The following is a 17,073-nucleotide window of genomic DNA, read 5'->3' on the forward strand; positions in this document are numbered from 1 at the left end:
AATATAAGAGTATTCGTATATGTTGTAAAATGGAGGTAATGTCAAATGTCAAACGATGCCATGGAAAAACATACAGAAAATGAAAAGCACTAATCGATTTAATTGCAATTCTAGAATAACGCTATAAGGATTGATGGGGAAGTTTACTGTTGTTGATCGCAAAATTAAAAAAAAAAATACGTATTTGTGGAAGAAAAAAAATGTGCAATTCTAGGAAACTGTAATGATTGACATAACGACTAACAGATGGCCGCTCGCTTTGAAATGGCGCAAACAGCATTAAATTCAAATCAACAAAATTTTACCCCTGAATTACTTTTAATATTCATGTCAAAAAATAAAACGTAAACAATGACGCGTTTTGTATTTAGTCCGTTGACACAATATCGAGTCGTATGATAAATATAATACTTGGAGATTTTTTTTACGTAGAAAAGATTGGAAACTCTTATCAGGAGGGGGTGGTATTCGATTCGTTCAGTTGAATGTGGAGTTTGAAAAAAGAAGTAGTTCTCTAAGCAGAAACGACTACCACATCCAGGCGTGTTGGGTACTATTGTATGGCCGAGTACAGTACGATGGTATGGTATGATCAGTACTCGTCAAGCAGTGGCGATAGGAAAGTCAAAGCCAAAGCCGCTGAGTAGGCTTGATATGTCAGATTTTTTTGTTTCTAGTCGCGCACTTTCAGTTGAATAGAATGTGGCTTAAGTTGATATAGTGTGGTACAAAAATGTGACTTAACTGTTTTGTTTTTATTATTCTGACTATTTTTTTGGACTACTGGGATTACCACAAGGGTGAGTTCTGTCATCACATTTAATGATTATTCTATCAACACTACTCATACAGTATTTACGTTCGCCTATTAACGAGTAAACGTGATTGTGGTATTGTATCTTTAAATCATCTAACCAATCTAATAATCAGTTATTTGTACGAGCAAATAGCACAAATTTACATTTACATGCATAAGTGATGTAATTAAATTCATTGACTTGTATACACGGGGCTGTTTGAAAAATTCAAATTCAGAGATTCCACAGGTATTGCAATTTCGGAGATTGGAAATGAACAACAATGTTACACAACTTTTTAAAAATAAACTTTGCATCACTCTGAAACATTTAAAATCTTACATTTTTCAAATGTCAAATTTTACATAAAAATCGCTGTTCCACTGCACTTTTATTTTTGGATTTTTAGATGAGGTACTTTTAAAAATCAAACGCATAACCTTCGACTGTGTGGTACTTTTAGCCACTCATACAAAGAAATTCAATTAATAGCAGGTCGAAAATGATCAAAGGAAGGTCACACAATAAAAACGATAAACTCTTTGACAAACACGGAAATGACTTTGAATTTTTTTATTTGGGCTTGTTTCATTCGCAATATGAGGAAGAGTTGGGATCAGTTTCGATCACAATATTGATCTCGATCACCTGCTTATGTGACATCTACGTGGTTCTCTGCCGGAGAAACTGGTCTCAAATCCGGTGCCTTTCTTTTTTCATTATTTAATTATTATATAATTGTAATTTGGATTTTTGTGAAACATGTAGCTCTACTGTGAGAAAACGAAATCTTTGTGTCTTCTATACCAGCCAGCGTTTAATTTAAACTGTCATTTATAAACACAATAGCTGAGAAATTTACCGAGACGTTAGGGTACTATTTGAAAATGTACAAAGACAGTATTACCGTTTGGCAGACCTATGTAATTGCGTCTCTCTGTAATTATCTTTCGTCAGCACTTATCTATTTATATAGTAGCAGCATAGTATTTACAATTTATATACAGGCGCAATAAATGAATGTCTAAATACCATTTAAATTATTTAAAAAAAACTGTTAAAGTTAAACTTTTTGAAATGCTTTTAAAAAGCACATTTTAGAAGGGGAGGTGGTCGAGAACTGTTATTTAGACGTGTAGTAGTCGCAATAAGCCATAACCGTTGTTTGATTGTTGGATAGTTGTAAACGGATTTATTTACAATTATAACTTTGAATTTATGGCTGATTATAAAACATACACAGGATGCTGCCGTAAAAACTAGCATGCTAATAACTTGTCTTGGTGCATTAATTATTACATTTTGATTTATTTCGTCGTTGGTATTTTCTCCAATTGTATTAATTACGTGATGGGACAATGGAGTTGCTTTCCTTTTCCTAATAAAATTTGTATACCTACTCGTGTTCGATCGTTGAATGCCACCTGAAAGTATGTAAATTCGGTGTCAGTCCAGCATGATCAGTAATCACATTGTTTTCTAAAACGACCACGAATAACGTCATCCATTATTAATTAGCTGTACAATAAACATTCACAAACTCCAAAAACCAATGTAGTTCGTTAACACGATCCAATTTTTTGGTGAAGCGAACCGTGCGGTTACATTTGTCATTATTAATAAAAATATCTTGCTTTATGGTTGAAAAAACGTCAATGCTAGCTAACGGTAAAGATTGTTAAAGCAATCGATCGATTAATTATTATCGATTCTGAACGTGGAAAAAAATGTCGGTTTATGGATGCTGGATGACGAACTTTTTACAAAAGGTTCTGTCCGATTTCACAGGTTCATAGCTGCGAACGAGTACTCTTCAGCGTTCAGTGGTCATGGTACTGGGGACAGTTGGGACAAGCAATGATGCGGACATGATACAAAGATGACCGTCATGTCCTTGTGTTCACATAAAGACCTCAGAAGACAAAAATCCATATATGCTGAAAAATTCGAACGTGAAAGCGTCATTATAAACCAGGATAGGCTCGTCATCTAGTTTTTTTACATCCTGGTTTCCGGTTCTCGGTCATTTTTAAATTGCGTTTACAAGCGCGTTCTTTATCGACTGGATTTTCTCATTCGATACGGAAGGAAAAAGTTTTATAATCCTATTGTGTATCGTCTATAAAGCATAGTTTAACCATTAGCATCGCGGTTCATAAACAGCAAATTACCCGAGCATCGATGCTGGATATCGACAAGTCTGGTATTTTTATTCAGCGAAAAATGCATCGACGAAACTGTCAGAAGCGACCGTGGTCGTTAATTATCGACGCTGTCGATTACGGTGGTGAAAATTTTTCTAAATTGATGCTGGCAAAGGTTTGGGAAAAAGGTGAAGGTTTCGAGAGGGGTCAAAAATGCGAATCTCGTCAAGGTTGCAATGGTTGCGGCAGGATCAACATTACAGTGATGCTACATGTTCACCTTACTGATTAAATAAAGCGGCTTCTATTCGATCCTAGCTCCTCTTTGATTTAAGTCGCCACCGCTATAATTGCCAGGTAAAATTCCGGTAGCCGAAATTTTAACGACCTAGACCCAGAGATACGTTTATTAAATGAAAATTAAAATTCCGCATTAGGCTCAGTATTTCGATTCGAAACTAGTTGGAACTGAACCTTGAATCTCGAATACGCCGTGATAAATAAGTTTTTTCTGAATTTTCTTCGACAATACATAAACTCGAATCAAGGTGTGAGCTTCTATAAATACACATTTGCATAAGTTACAAGAGAAAAAATTTTGCAAACAAACATTATTCACAATATTTTAATTTAAATACAATAACAACACTCGCAACGTTTCTATGGGTTTAACACTTTTAACCTTCGAGAATAAAGAGTAATTAGGGGGTACAGAATATTTCATTTACTGAACGCATTCGAACTTCTAACTTTCACACAAAATAAACTAGTTAATTGTTGGGACATAACAAGTTTTCTGTACCTAGGCACAGATATGTGGTGACATAACTTGATGGAAATTGAGGATAGTTACTTAGCACCATAGGCGTTGACGCTCGGACTTATCTCGAACAAATGTTTGCCATTTAAAATATTTATTTAGTTAATTCATTTGTGAGTCCACTCTCCGATGAAACTGAATTTCTCCACACTCGACTCGATCATCACCAATAATTAGTTTTTTCCACAAATTTCTATTTTTTTTTCCGACTTGTATTTACGTAACGCTTATTTCCTTAATTTTGGGAGGAGCCGTTTCGTATTTTTTTAAATGATTCGACAGTGGTGAAAACATAATTCGTCGATACAGATTGCATTACATGAATGTTGAAAATTTCGCTTTCGTATCTCGAGGCGATTATCGATGGAATGTAGTTACAGCCTGTGCCACATATTTCAACGCGTTTTATCATAGTAATTCCGATGAAATTTCATGAATCATTTACATTCTATCATTAACAATGTATCCCCTAATTACGATTTTCTACAGAATCGTCATGAACGTTCATTTTGATAACTGAAATCACTAAACCAAGTGTTACGCTATGCCGCCTAATTGGGTCATTGTCTGTGTTTGTTTCGAGCAAATTAAAACAAATCAATTAAATTTACACAAATTCGCTCCTCTAAATCTGCGATTTGAACGCGTTAACCGTGCAAAGGCCGCACCTGCAACGTTTTAATTACTTTGGTAAGCGAATGACTTGTATTTATACTGCACTATTATATTATTACTGCTCATTCAAAATTATTAATGCCCTCAAAGTGCAACGCGATCATTTTTCCTCATTCAAATAACGCTAGATGCTTGTCTGATTAGTAATTATTATGTAATCGGCGTGATATTTAGCGGACAAGTTTGTTAATGTCTTTAATGAGGAGCAGTGTGGACATTCCCCTCTAATTAATAACACTAATGGGTATTAGCGCATCGAAACCGTCAAATTGTGCTAATGGCACTGAGCCGGCTTTTTTAACATCACCGATACGAAAAATGAACATTACATAACACTTATAAATTACACAAGGCGCGTAAAATATGTATTTTGTCCGTGATGGTGGTATTTGGCAGCATCATCGGAAATACCGATTCCAGGTGAAGGAGTCCGAAACCCGTTTAGGTGGAAGCTGTAAGAAATTTACGATGATTGATTTATAGTCAATAAAATGCCTCGCATTCGGTAAATCGCATCGGCCGTTATAGATCAATTTGAAAATATGAAATGATCATACACGTTTCTTAATGATTAATTATGTTATATTGCATAATTGAAATTCCAGTGTACTTTCTACATTGAGAAAATATTACACAACAAATGCTGTTGTGGCCAACTTATAATTTAATGTCAGTTCTCCATTCGCCTTTAATAAGCATAACTTCGTGTGAAAATTTATACCCGGATTGATTCACACAAACCATCTTGCTTATCGCTCGCAAAAACTTAAACCGCCAAATCTGTTGTCAGTGGGGTGCGTTACCTGATGATTTGCGCCACAATCGTAAATTCGCCATCATTTCGACTTGTTACGTTTGAATTAAACTGGGCCTTTCAACTGTAACCGAATATTTGTGGTTTTGGTTCTTGCTCATCTCCCAAATAATTGCACGGAATTATTCAAACGAAACGATCACATTAACATGCAGGAATGTATCTGTACATTATAATTAATAACAAATAAAGTTAATTATTACAAATTACAGGTCTCTTGCCTCGCCTGTTATTTAGTAACCTCAGGTGTTTATTTTTGTTTATTATGCCTGTTGTTAAGTAAGAGTATTTAAGTCGGTCTGGTCTGACTCTTCCCGACTTTTTCCAAGAACAAATACTTGGCCCTAACCGATCTGAATCAGCCAAGATGACTAGACAAAATGAGTCGGTGCTCTACGGCTTAATTTCTAATAATGAACAGCTCCAAACACGATTAGGTGCTCATGTTATTACAAAAACTGTACCTCACGAGATAATCGCAATCACCAGAACAAGTTGGACTTTTTATGTGACCAACGAAACTAAATTACTAGGTCTCTCCGGGTCAAAGAAGTTGGTGTCACTTTTATACAAGGACTTTTGCTGATATTTCATAGAATTTAGGTAAATTGTGCAATTTCGAGATCGAAAAACATATTTTACCAATTCTAGTCTCCTTCAGATTCGAAACACGCTTTTACCTCAATGGGTCAATGACAATTAAATTAACATTGCGGTAAACATTTTTATAGCGGCGGACCCTTCGTATTGGCGTCTTGTACCCTCAGGAGATAATAAAATTTGATGGGATGGTAGACACTCTGTGCAAATAGGTCTTCGGTAAATCATGCGAATCACTTTTGCAGTCGTTCGACGAACATTTAGACATTCTCTTTGGATCATTTGAAAAGGCCCATTACGTGACAAGATGATCTTTCCCTAAAACGTTAGAAAGTTGGTCTAGGAAATTCCGTGTCTTATGCAACCTGTTGTTTGATTTTTGCCACGAATGACTTTCGTTGACGTAAACGATTCAATTTTTCTGAACTCGTCTCTCGCAATGACGATCAGTTACGTCCAAACAAAAACTAGTCGTAAGGACGTTCATAGTTTAATGGCCGCTTGCCTCTATGTAAAAATAGGAGTAGATGGCGTAAGTTTGTTTCAATATTAAAAAGCAAACAAAAGCTATTATCTCGCTCAACCTTTGTTCTAGCTGTTTATGTGATAAAGTGATTGTTCAAACAAAGAAAAAATTTAAACCGACTAAATTGCACTGCTATTACAATTATTTATTACTATTTTATGTTACCGTTAAAATTAATGAAGCGCACTTCATTGTACTGCTTATGAAATCAATCGGAATTGACCAATAAAAATTTGAAAAAAATTAATTCAGTTATGTGGGCTTTTCATGAGAAAGAAATCGTCTTTCGGACAACTATTACTTACAGTTTATTGTTATTTTTATCAAATTTCTCCTACACACGTCTGGCCTCTTTACGATAAAATAACTATTAACTTTCCCAGTTTAGAAATGGTCATTCGTGAAGACGTTACGACGATTTGGTCCGGTTAAAATCGCAGGAGAAATCCATATGGCATCAATGTGTATAAAGGGTTGCCTAATTTTGCTTAGATCCATAGACTGCTCTGGACAAAATACAGGGGATCGTTCCGAGTAGGATAGTTTATAAAATTTCTAGTTTATGCAGTAACTATGGAAATGACGTGATGGCAAGTTAATTGTATATTTGCAGAGGATGCAATCGCAGGAATTAATAAATAAATTTATCATTATTTTTAACTCAATTCAACATCCGTCCTGTTTCCTGCGAAGACAAAATAAAGAACTGCTACATTATTTATGTGTAAGACATATTCTTTTCATTATTACCAAAAAAAAATCGCCTTGATATTTTACTTTCAAAGAAAAAATGTCGATAGAACACAATTAAGAATAATTAATTGGTTGGAATGTTGTGGTCTCACATGGTTAATTCACGTGATAAAACATTTAAGTTAATAAATTGATGTTAGTTATGAGGTTTCCCATTAAAACCAGTTTTTGTGTAAGAAGTAGAATAGTGTTATAAAAATGACATAAATCGTGCTTTAAAATAGTCTGAAGACATTGTAAATTAACACAGAACTAACAAATACTGTTAATTAAAACAGCTAGCACTAACACGGGCAATGACTTTAAAAAATGTGTTCAAAATTTTGCATTGTTTGTCCAGTTCGGTCCTGTTAAATATCTCTAAATAAATCCATTTTCGGAAATCTGCATGTGTTACGTCTTGAATCTGTTAACATTCTTTATGTATATATTCTTCGATTGTAGCAAAACGCAAGTTATTTCAAGGCTACAGTAATTTCAGAATTCATAGAACGTACGAACTTGTCCTCTGACGTCTTTAATAAAAAGAAAAGTTCGTTTAAAGGTAACAAGTTTCAATTCCAGATATCTATAGATTCTACAATTGCTCTGAACCAGTTGCCGATGAAAACTCGTGGTTAATATGTATTTTTTTGTCGTAGCAAATGAAGTGGTTTCGTAAGCAGGGCGAAGCGCCCAGACTACTCAGTTTGTCACCTCTTAGAACTCCAGAATCTGAGCAAGTCACAAATCTAGAAATTTTGACACCCCCGAAACATGTGAAACGAAGATCTAGACTTGGTAAACTACTTTTATTTGTCCTTGTAACATATACACGATTATATTTTTTATAGAAATGTCCTCAGCGGTGTGGGCCCGTCGGCAAAACAACAAGAACGACACAAACTGCTACAATGTTGAAGATAGTGTAATAATAATAGAGAAATCGGACAGGAGACGTTACAAATCGCAACCGAGAAGTCTTAAAACTTGTGCTAATGTTTCCGACAGTGGCCATTACAGGGAAAAAAGGAATCCACTTTTGGACAGAGTGAAACACACGAGACTATCTTGTTTTAGATCGAACTCTAATGCTTCGACAGTCGTGGATGTGCCTTCGTGTAGTTCAGTGTCGAAAAATTGTAGTGATAGCCACCCTCAATCTAGTGATAGTCAGAGTTTAGATTTAGAACTTTTGGGTGTATGTTCAAGTGACGAACAATATAACAGTCTGTCACGAGCGTCATGTTTTACCGCCAAACTTCGTGCAATGTCCGAGAAATATCTACAATCGTCAACCAACAAGTTCCTAAATAAACTTTACAAAAATCCCAGCCCTCTTGCCGAGTCGACACCGGTAAAGAACCCTCGCCGAAGAAAGAATCTCCGTACGAAATTACGAAGCTTCTCTTACGGCGCTTTACCAGGACTAGAAGAATTTCAAAAAACGCACGAACCTCTCTGCCACGAACACGACCGAGATATTCTAGACGACGAAGACGAGCGGCTACTTTTGGTAGATAACGAAGATTCCGACAGTGGAATTATCGTTAATGATTCAGCTTTGTCCGATACGTTCAAAACGGAATCTCTTCTCGAATTTAAAACGCAAGACTCCGAAATTAGAAGTTCAAACAGACGAGGGCATCCGCAGAGAGCTCTGTCCCTCGACAGAAAAGAAATCTTCCGAAATCTGCATCAACATGACAAAAACGAAGCAATTGCGGAACCACACCCGGGACAAAACAAAACTACCATGTTAGTGGGTCTCATCAAAAGCAGCGTCGATGAAGAACTAGGAATTCTGCTGACGAAAAGTAGAGACGTTTATCATGGTTTCATCGTGGCTCACATTGTCCCGGACGGAGTAGCTGCCAGGTAATACAATATAATTTCCAAATCTTCGATAACGGTTGGACCTTGCAGACAGTCGTGTCTCATGGTTGGAGACCAAGTTATGAGCATCAACGGACGAGACATCTCTACTTTAAACATGACGGAAGCTAAGCAATCTCTATGTACCTCAAACCTGCACGTCGATCTTTTAGTGTGTCGGAAACACGAAAGCAAATCAATGAAGGAGAGCTTTGTCGATTTTGACAACTCGATTCATTCTAGACCTCCCGAGACCACTCCTAGCCCTCTGTACAAGCGCCACCATTATTTCCAAAAGAACAGTTGCAGCCATGGCAGCTACAACAAGGTCCTCAGACGAGCGGCCGTCGGTTCTAATCCAAACCAGTCGAAAAATATTGAATCGCCCTTCCCTTCTAGTCCAAAGTCGCAAGCCGATCGCGATTCAAATTCGATCAACACTACGACTAATTTCTGCACTTTGCCACGTCGGCCGCGTTCCACTATCTGCACGTTTCACACGGTAATCCTAGAGAAAGGTCCGGGGAAGAAGTCTTTAGGGTTCACCATAGTAGGAGGCAGAGACTCGCCCAAGGGAGCGTTGGGAATCTTTGTCAAGACCATTCTAGCCAACGGACAAGCAGCAGAAGACGGTCGACTGAAAGCTGGCAAGTTATTTTCATCAAACCATCTGGTTTTGTTCATTTCTATTTTTTAGGAGATGAAATTTTAGCCGTGAATGGCCAAGTGTGCCACGACATATCCCACGCTGATGCTGTTCTTCTCTTCAAAAGTGTCAAAAACGGCCCGATTGCATTGCACGTCTGCCGAAGAAACAAATCGAAAGCAATGTGAGTTGTGCCTTGAAGGTTGTCAGTTCACGAAATGACACTTCTGTTTTAGGTCGACCAAAGCAAAATCTTGTACAAACCTTCAGTCCAGCACTTAAAATCCATTTATAGAGTATTAATTAGCAACCAAATACAAATATTATATAATGCTACGCCATAATGCATAAAGAACTGAAATACTTCTAATTATTTTTTTAGTTATTGCATTACGTGGGTTTTGTGATAATTATGTTTTATATAAATTTTTAATAAAACAATTTTAAGAAGTCAGTGTTTTTTTCTTAATTAGTCGAAAAATTGGCGATAATTGGAATCCAGCATCTTAGATTTTATCTTGAAGATGTGGAAGATAACGCGGCAAAAGGAATGACACTAAAGTCGAACCGTACTCATTAGTGGTACATTTATGATATCAAAGGCTCATTAGTGGGGACTTGGGGTATACTTCTCCAGGAGGTATAAATTTCAACGGTCGTTCACGAAAAATAAAAAAAAATGTTAATTGAAGCGAGTTCATTATTGATTTTATTAGACGCATGCAACCACATCTTCCGCTTTGTCTGGCAACACACGTCTTAAAATTAATATTGCGTTGAATTTTGTGAAACGCGCAGCAGTAGGTACATGTTTCAAGTTTCAATACAAATGATTCTCCGAATAGCATTGTTCGATTATTACATATTATGTATTCCACACAATCGGCACAAACTGCATGTCGCTTCCGCACATATTTCTGAAAATTGATCTACAAGAAGTACAAAGTATTCTTCTTTCCTTAGAACTAGTGTTCTTGCAAATTTTGCGTTTAATCTTGTCACAACAATTTGTTGACGATCTAAAACTCTTATCGACACAATTTATTTACTCCAAGTGCAGGGTCAATAATAATTCGTTACCCGGTCGAGAAATTATATTGTGTGGACTTTACACGACAAGTGGAAAATATTGCTGAGGTCAGGTCAGTTTTATCTTTTGTGGTGATATTTCCGGTAATTTGAGGTATCGACCTTCTGTAACCCTACAGCGTGTTATTGAAATGCGTTAAGAAAATTTAAAAGGTGATAGAACTCATCAAAACAAATTACTTTTCTATTTACCATTTTTTCGAAAACTCAAATTTATGTTCGAATTTATTTTCACCGTATTCCGTGTCATCGAGTCGTCTATGGATGGGACGGTGAAAGAACAACGGCTTCGTACGAAAAACATTAACGCAAAAAAGTAAATACGGCAAAAACCCAGGCGGATAGGTTTTGCAAAAACTCACTGACACTATTTAGTCACGTCCTTCACCTGCATGCGGTCGTGTTTACAATTTATTGGAAAATTAATTTCCCGTAATTAAGTATTGTTAAAAATGGTGAAGTACACTAATCCGGAGTTAACAGACATGGTGCTCATCTACTGGGAAGCTTTATCAAATTCTGATGCAACCAGGCGTTTTTAAAGCCTATTAAAAAGCCTTCGGAATCACCTTGTTTTCTATTGGGCCACTTCAGCACAAAAATAATATACATTGTAGCGGGAAATTAATTTATTATTATAAGAGTACTGTAGTAGAAATAAACAAATAACAAATTTCTCATTTTCATGACAAAAGACTATACGTTAACATTAAAAAATAATAAAATAATACAGATTTCGTACAAAATATTCGAATACATATTTCTGTAACTTAACGAAATACACCAGAAAAATAAATAATATATGGAAACTCTATCTAATTTTTCTCGATACCATCGCCCTCTCGGCCGGATTAGTTAATAAAATATGTTATTAGTTGATTGGTGCATCTCGAGGTTCATCTGCTTCCATCATCACAATTTCATTTGGATTGTAATCCGTCGACGCTTTGCAAAAAATATAATTAAACTGCGAGAAATGGCGTAGAATGTTTCCTTACCCAAATAGTTCGCTAACAGCAGTTTCCAATTGCCTTAACACATCTCTGCTTTTTACACATATAATTAATGGCGTCCTTTTTTCATTCTTAAAATTGAATCGAAATTAGAAGACCTTTTTTACTTCATCAATGAGGTTCCCCCCCACTGAAATGGGCATCGAAAAAATTTGTACTATTGATTTCCAGATCATCGGGAATAATGATCAATCTGTCTGTAGACACTTCTAAATTTTCAATAGATTGACCATTATATCCACTTTTAACATTAAAACTTGGAAAATCAATTAAATAATATAAATTTTTAACAACTCTTAAAACATCACCTGAAGGTCTTTGATAAATATGTGAAATTTCTTTAAAATCGTCTGTCAAAAAATATAAATAATCTGTAATTAATTTCGGTTCTTTATCATAAGTCATGTCTTTTAAATTGACTAACCAAACATATTTCTTATAAAAAATATACATATGATGATTTGCAATTAAAAATGTATCAATTTCTTTATTAAAATCACATAAATTACCAACTGTATCTTTGGCTTCGGCTTCGCCTCTAGGCTGGCCTGCGAAGCCGACAGTAGGTTTAACTTTTGTTGTTGTTGTTGTTGGTATTAATTCATATTTTAATTGTTCAGGTCTTCCATATAAATATTGAATAGCCCACATATCGTCTTGAGTTAATTTATCAATATCACCTTTATAATAGGCGTACATTGAAAATTAATGATAGCTGATTCATCCTTTCTAATTTTTTTTGGTAACATGTCAATTGCAAAGACACCTCGAAAATTCTTCTCATTTTTCATAATATCAGATATTTCTATATTACTTAAGCCTAACTTTTTCCTATCAATTTTATTCCTTGTCCATATGTCTTCGGCTTTTTTGTCTTTTTTTTTTATTCTTTTTTATACAATCTCCAAAGGCTAATTTGCTAATTTAGTACCTGCATAACCAGCTGCACCTAATCCCAATGCTTTGACTACAGCTAATGCTGCAGGAATTAAAGCAGGTAAAAATCCTCCTATCTGTGTTGGAGAAAATTTGATATCACAATATTTTTTCTTCTCTTTTTTATGTTTTTTAATTTCATCAATCTATTTTTCTCTTAATTTAATAGTTTTATTAGGTCTTTCTGTTAAATCGAATCTTATATTACAATCTACTCTTTTATTATTATTATTATTATTAAAATAAGCGTTCGGGCAGAGGCCGAGCCTGTTATGCCCGCGCATCCAAAACAATAGTAAACCACAATACGTTTTACTTAGTTACTGAAGTCACATAACTGTCATAGCGAGATTTAAAGCCAAGAGGTGTTTTGCTGGTAACTACTTCTACAGGTAGGGAGTTCCACACATCGAACACTCGATTCGTGATGAAGTTTTGCCTAGCACTTGTGCGAAAATTGTCCTTTGCCAGCTTCAAATCATGCCCTCTAGTTCTCCCCCCGTCGTTTAATGGGAAAAGGTGCTTAATGGAGGAATTTTTGTCACCAGTCAGCGCTTGATGTACCAATATAACATCTCCTCTTTTACGTCTGTCGGAAAGCAGGGGAAGGTTCATTATGGAAATTCTTTCAGAGTACTCGGGGCGATTTCTACCGAAAGGGATACGAGTCGCTCGTCGTTGCACAGATTCCAACAAGTCAATGTCACGTTTTAAATTAGGAGCCCATACTCCATGACCGAACTCCAGAACTGGCCTAACATATGACTTAATAAGCTTAGCAGTTACAGCCAAGGTAGTCTTAGTAAACGTTTTGCTCAAAAGATAGACAATTTTATTCGCCCTCTTGACCACATATGAGGTATGTTCCGACCATGACAAATTTGATGTTACCAGAACTCCCAAATCCAAACATGAACTCGACTTAAGCAGTTCCACACCACCCAAATAATACCCATGACACGGGTTTTTGTCGCCGATATGAAGAACCGTGCATTTCCCAATGTTAAGTGGAAGCTGCCAATCGCTTGCCCATTTACTGATGTTAGAGATGTCGTTGGAAAGCATTTGGTAATTTAAACTATCATTATATATCTTCATATCATCAGCATACATGACCCATGACGATCTTACATTGTATTTGACATCGGCCGTGTAAACTATAAACAATAACGGACCGAGCACGGAACCCTGTGGAACCCCACTTATTACCTTTTCCGATGCGCTAAGCACGCCACCAACTTTAACCTTAAAAGTACGATCACTAAGAAAGGCGTCAAGCCAATAAAAAAGACTGCCCCGGATACCGATATGTTGCAATTTAAATAAAAGAAGCTTTCTTGGCACCCGATCGAAAGCCTTGGCAAAATCGAAATATACAACATCAAGAGGTCTGCCTAAATCTAACAGTTTGGTCCAGTCAGAAAGACAACATAGTAGATTGGAGGTGATGGACTTTCCTGGCATAAAACCATGCTGATTATCAGGTATGACATGATGCTTCACTAAGAATTTTATGGTGGTATCATAAATAATCGACTCCATAATTTTAACCACTAACGACGTCAAACTTACAGGCCTATAGTTACCTGGATCAAATTTATCTCCTTTTTTAAAGATGGGACAGATAATTGCCGTCCTCCAATCCGAAGGCAAAACCCCCGAGTCAAACGATTGCCCAAATAGCATGCTAAGAGGTCTACACAGAATATCAGCACAAGTCTTTAATACACTGGCTGTGATTCTGTCGGGGCCGGGAGACTTTGTTTTGTCTAACCCACGTAATTTTTCCAAAACCAGCTCCTCAGAAAATTCTATGTCAGTAAAAGCTGCAGTATTTCGGGGAAAATCTAGTTTCGGCGTACCAGCCACCGATTCCCTTGTAAAAACCTTGGAGAAAGACTCAGCAAAAATATTGGCACAGTCAGTATGGTCCCTTACGATATTTCCGTCTACATTCCTAACTTGAGGTATCTTGACCGGTCCTCCCAATGCAGTGCGAACGTGCTTATAAAAACTCTTAGGATTGTTAGAATTCGCAATCTTCAGTTCGTACCTAATCCGCTCCTCCTTAATAATCGTAGACAGCTTGTTCGAAAAAGCTCTGTGGGCTACGTAGTCTATTTGCTCCCCTGTTCTTTTAAAAGTCTTCCACAATGCTCGCTTACGCTTAACCATTTTCAATATTTTGGCATTTATCCAGGGTTTCGAAGAAGACCTTTTGACTTTAATAACGGACGAACACTCGTTGACAGTATTGAGTAATAGATTTTTTAATGTACTCCAGTTGTTCTCGACGTTCGCGTCGCAAAGTGTCGTTGGCCAATTTATTTTCTCGAGACGTATGTATACCTTCTCATAGTTCGTAACTATTTTATTGAAAGTTATAGTTCGTTGAGCAGGCACAAAACAGATCTGCAGATCTACCTTGAGGGAAACATGGTCTGACTTACCCACTGGGTCAAGATATTGCACATTTGTTAGTGAGGAGTCCTCTGTTGTTAAAATCAGATCAAGAACTGACGGTTGCTGGTTGGCTCTAAATCTAGTTGGTTGCGTTATTAACTGGCGCATATGGTTATTGGTTAAAAAATCAACCATCAGTTGAGAGGACGGGCTTCGACAGTGTCCCGAGTTCCGGGACCAAGAAATGTCAGGCATATTAAAATCCCCAAATACGAACACCTTGTCGTGCCTAGTCGTTAATTCCCCTAACACGTCCAATAAAGTACAGTCATCATTAATGTTAGACGATGGAGGTCTGTATACACACCCCAGGATAAAATTCCACGACTGATTATGTACCTGCAGAAAGAGCGACTCTATACCCGGTGTGTTGGTAACTATGGGGATGACTTCGTTATCGGACAGTAACTCATTGGAAACGTAGATACACACACCTCCTCCTTTCTTATGATTTCGATCATTCCTGTAAATGGTATAACCATCCAAAGAGACTAGCGAGTCCGGTACGACGTCCGAGAGCCACGTTTCAGTTAATGACAGGAAAGTCGGTTTCAAATCGTTAACATATGCAACCAGGTCCGAATACTTTGCCAACAGAGAAGCTATGTTAGTGTACAGTATGGAACTAACAAAAAAATTGGAGAAATTATTACTATTTAACGGCTCCATTTTGAATTTAATAAAAAAAATAAATAATAATAATAATAATAGGAGTATAACGTAACCAAGGTCCTTGTTGAATGCATCAAGAAATTATTGTTCAGTGTCCTGGGTTGTCACAACTACTTCCATATTGTGAGAATTATCATCTAGAATGTTGGACTGTGCTTTTTTTATCTTTCTTTGTATTTTCCTACACCTGTTTTTTATGCTCTTGTGCTCCAAACTAGGAAATATCTCATACAACATTGTAGAAACACCTTCAATATCAGAGGTATATTTATGTATGAGCTCGAGTATGTTACTTTCCCCGGGAACCTTATCTGCAAATTCTACCAACTGATCAAAACTAAGGGGGTATTGTTGCTCGGAGCCGTCGAATAACGACTTAGCCGGTGACAACAATTCGAACGTAGAAGTTAAACTCTCCGTTGAGTCGGAAGCTTTCTTCCTCTTCAGATCCGGATCCCTTGTGTCTAAAATTGTATCCATTGAATTTGCGGAGATATCTACAGGATTAGTTTGAAGCGCATTGTCATCATCAGTAGACTTTCTTTTGCCAGAACCTTCCCCAGGGCCAACTGTTTCTTTGTTGCTTTCTGGTGTCGGCGAAACGTTACTAGTGCAATCATTAGCAAAATGTCCCGCCTGTCTACATTTGTAGCAAACATCGTCATAACTCATATATATTCTATAGTTAGTTTCCTCAAATTTCAAAACCATGGATGAAGGAAGGTCAATAGAGTTGTTTGGTTGAACAAATATCTGTCTTCTAAAACTTAGGACGTGGTTGTATTCTTCCTTATGGATTCCAGCCCTCAAAAATGACATTGACGTCACCGTAACAAATCCTAAAGTTTTGACCAAATTCTCAATTACAGGGTGGGGGATACACGGACAAACATTTGAGAGGATAATTCGCTTAGCCGGGTTTAGTAACCGTCGGACAGTAATTTCTTTTCCGCTAATTACAATAACACCATGCTCTGATACCGTTTTTTCTACTAAGTCTTTGCTACTCAAATACATACATACGCGGCTATTAGAGATTCGTGAGGCAAACAATACATTTTTTGGTGTCACTATATTACCTATAGCTACAACATAATCATCAAGTTTCAAGCCTTCGATAGCGTTAAAAACTATCGCCTGCTCCTTAGTGGGGAATTGAGCTGAAGTGGAGGACGCCATATATGATGACAAAAGGTGCTATAAATTGTTACACCTCTCCTTTCAGGAACGCGCCCAAATGAGGCGAGTACCGCGAACTACCGCAGTCACTC

General features: G+C 36.8%; 1 protein-coding gene across 3 annotated transcripts; it reads left to right on the forward strand.

The window, feature by feature from the left end:
- Window positions 1-510: 510 nt before the first annotated feature.
- On the forward strand, window positions 511-10,079 carry LOC138139834 (uncharacterized). Of its 3 annotated transcripts, none has more exons than XM_069060368.1 (6): window positions 511-800; window positions 7,771-7,909; window positions 7,963-8,986; window positions 9,035-9,630; window positions 9,681-9,813; window positions 9,866-10,079. In XM_069060368.1, the coding sequence occupies exons 2-6, from the start codon at window positions 7,774-7,776 to the stop codon at window positions 9,909-9,911; spliced, it is 1,935 nt and encodes a 644-aa protein (XP_068916469.1). In that variant the 5' UTR covers window positions 511-800; window positions 7,771-7,773; the 3' UTR covers window positions 9,912-10,079. The 3 variants fall into 3 exon arrangements, with proteins under 3 accessions (XP_068916469.1, XP_068916471.1, XP_068916470.1); XM_069060370.1 differs by lacking the exon at window positions 511-800 and adding an exon at window positions 848-4,451; XM_069060369.1 differs by lacking the exon at window positions 511-800 and adding an exon at window positions 4,517-7,673.
- The last annotated feature ends 6,994 nt before the right edge of the window (window positions 10,080-17,073 follow it).

This window comes from Tenebrio molitor, chromosome X (genome assembly GCF_963966145.1).
Source record: "Tenebrio molitor chromosome X, icTenMoli1.1, whole genome shotgun sequence".
Lineage (NCBI taxonomy): Eukaryota > Metazoa > Arthropoda > Insecta > Coleoptera > Tenebrionidae > Tenebrio > Tenebrio molitor.

Coding starts and splice junctions, on each gene's coding strand:
- LOC138139834 (XM_069060368.1), top strand. CDS start 7,774: ATGAAGTGGTTTCGTAAGCAGGGCGAAGCGCCCAGACTACTCAGTTTG. Junction 7,910..7,962: donor GAAACGAAGATCTAGACTTG/GTAAACTACTTT, acceptor TATTTTTTATAG/AAATGTCCTCAGCGGTGTGG. Junction 9,814..9,865: donor AGAAACAAATCGAAAGCAAT/GTGAGTTGTGCC, acceptor CTTCTGTTTTAG/GTCGACCAAAGCAAAATCTT.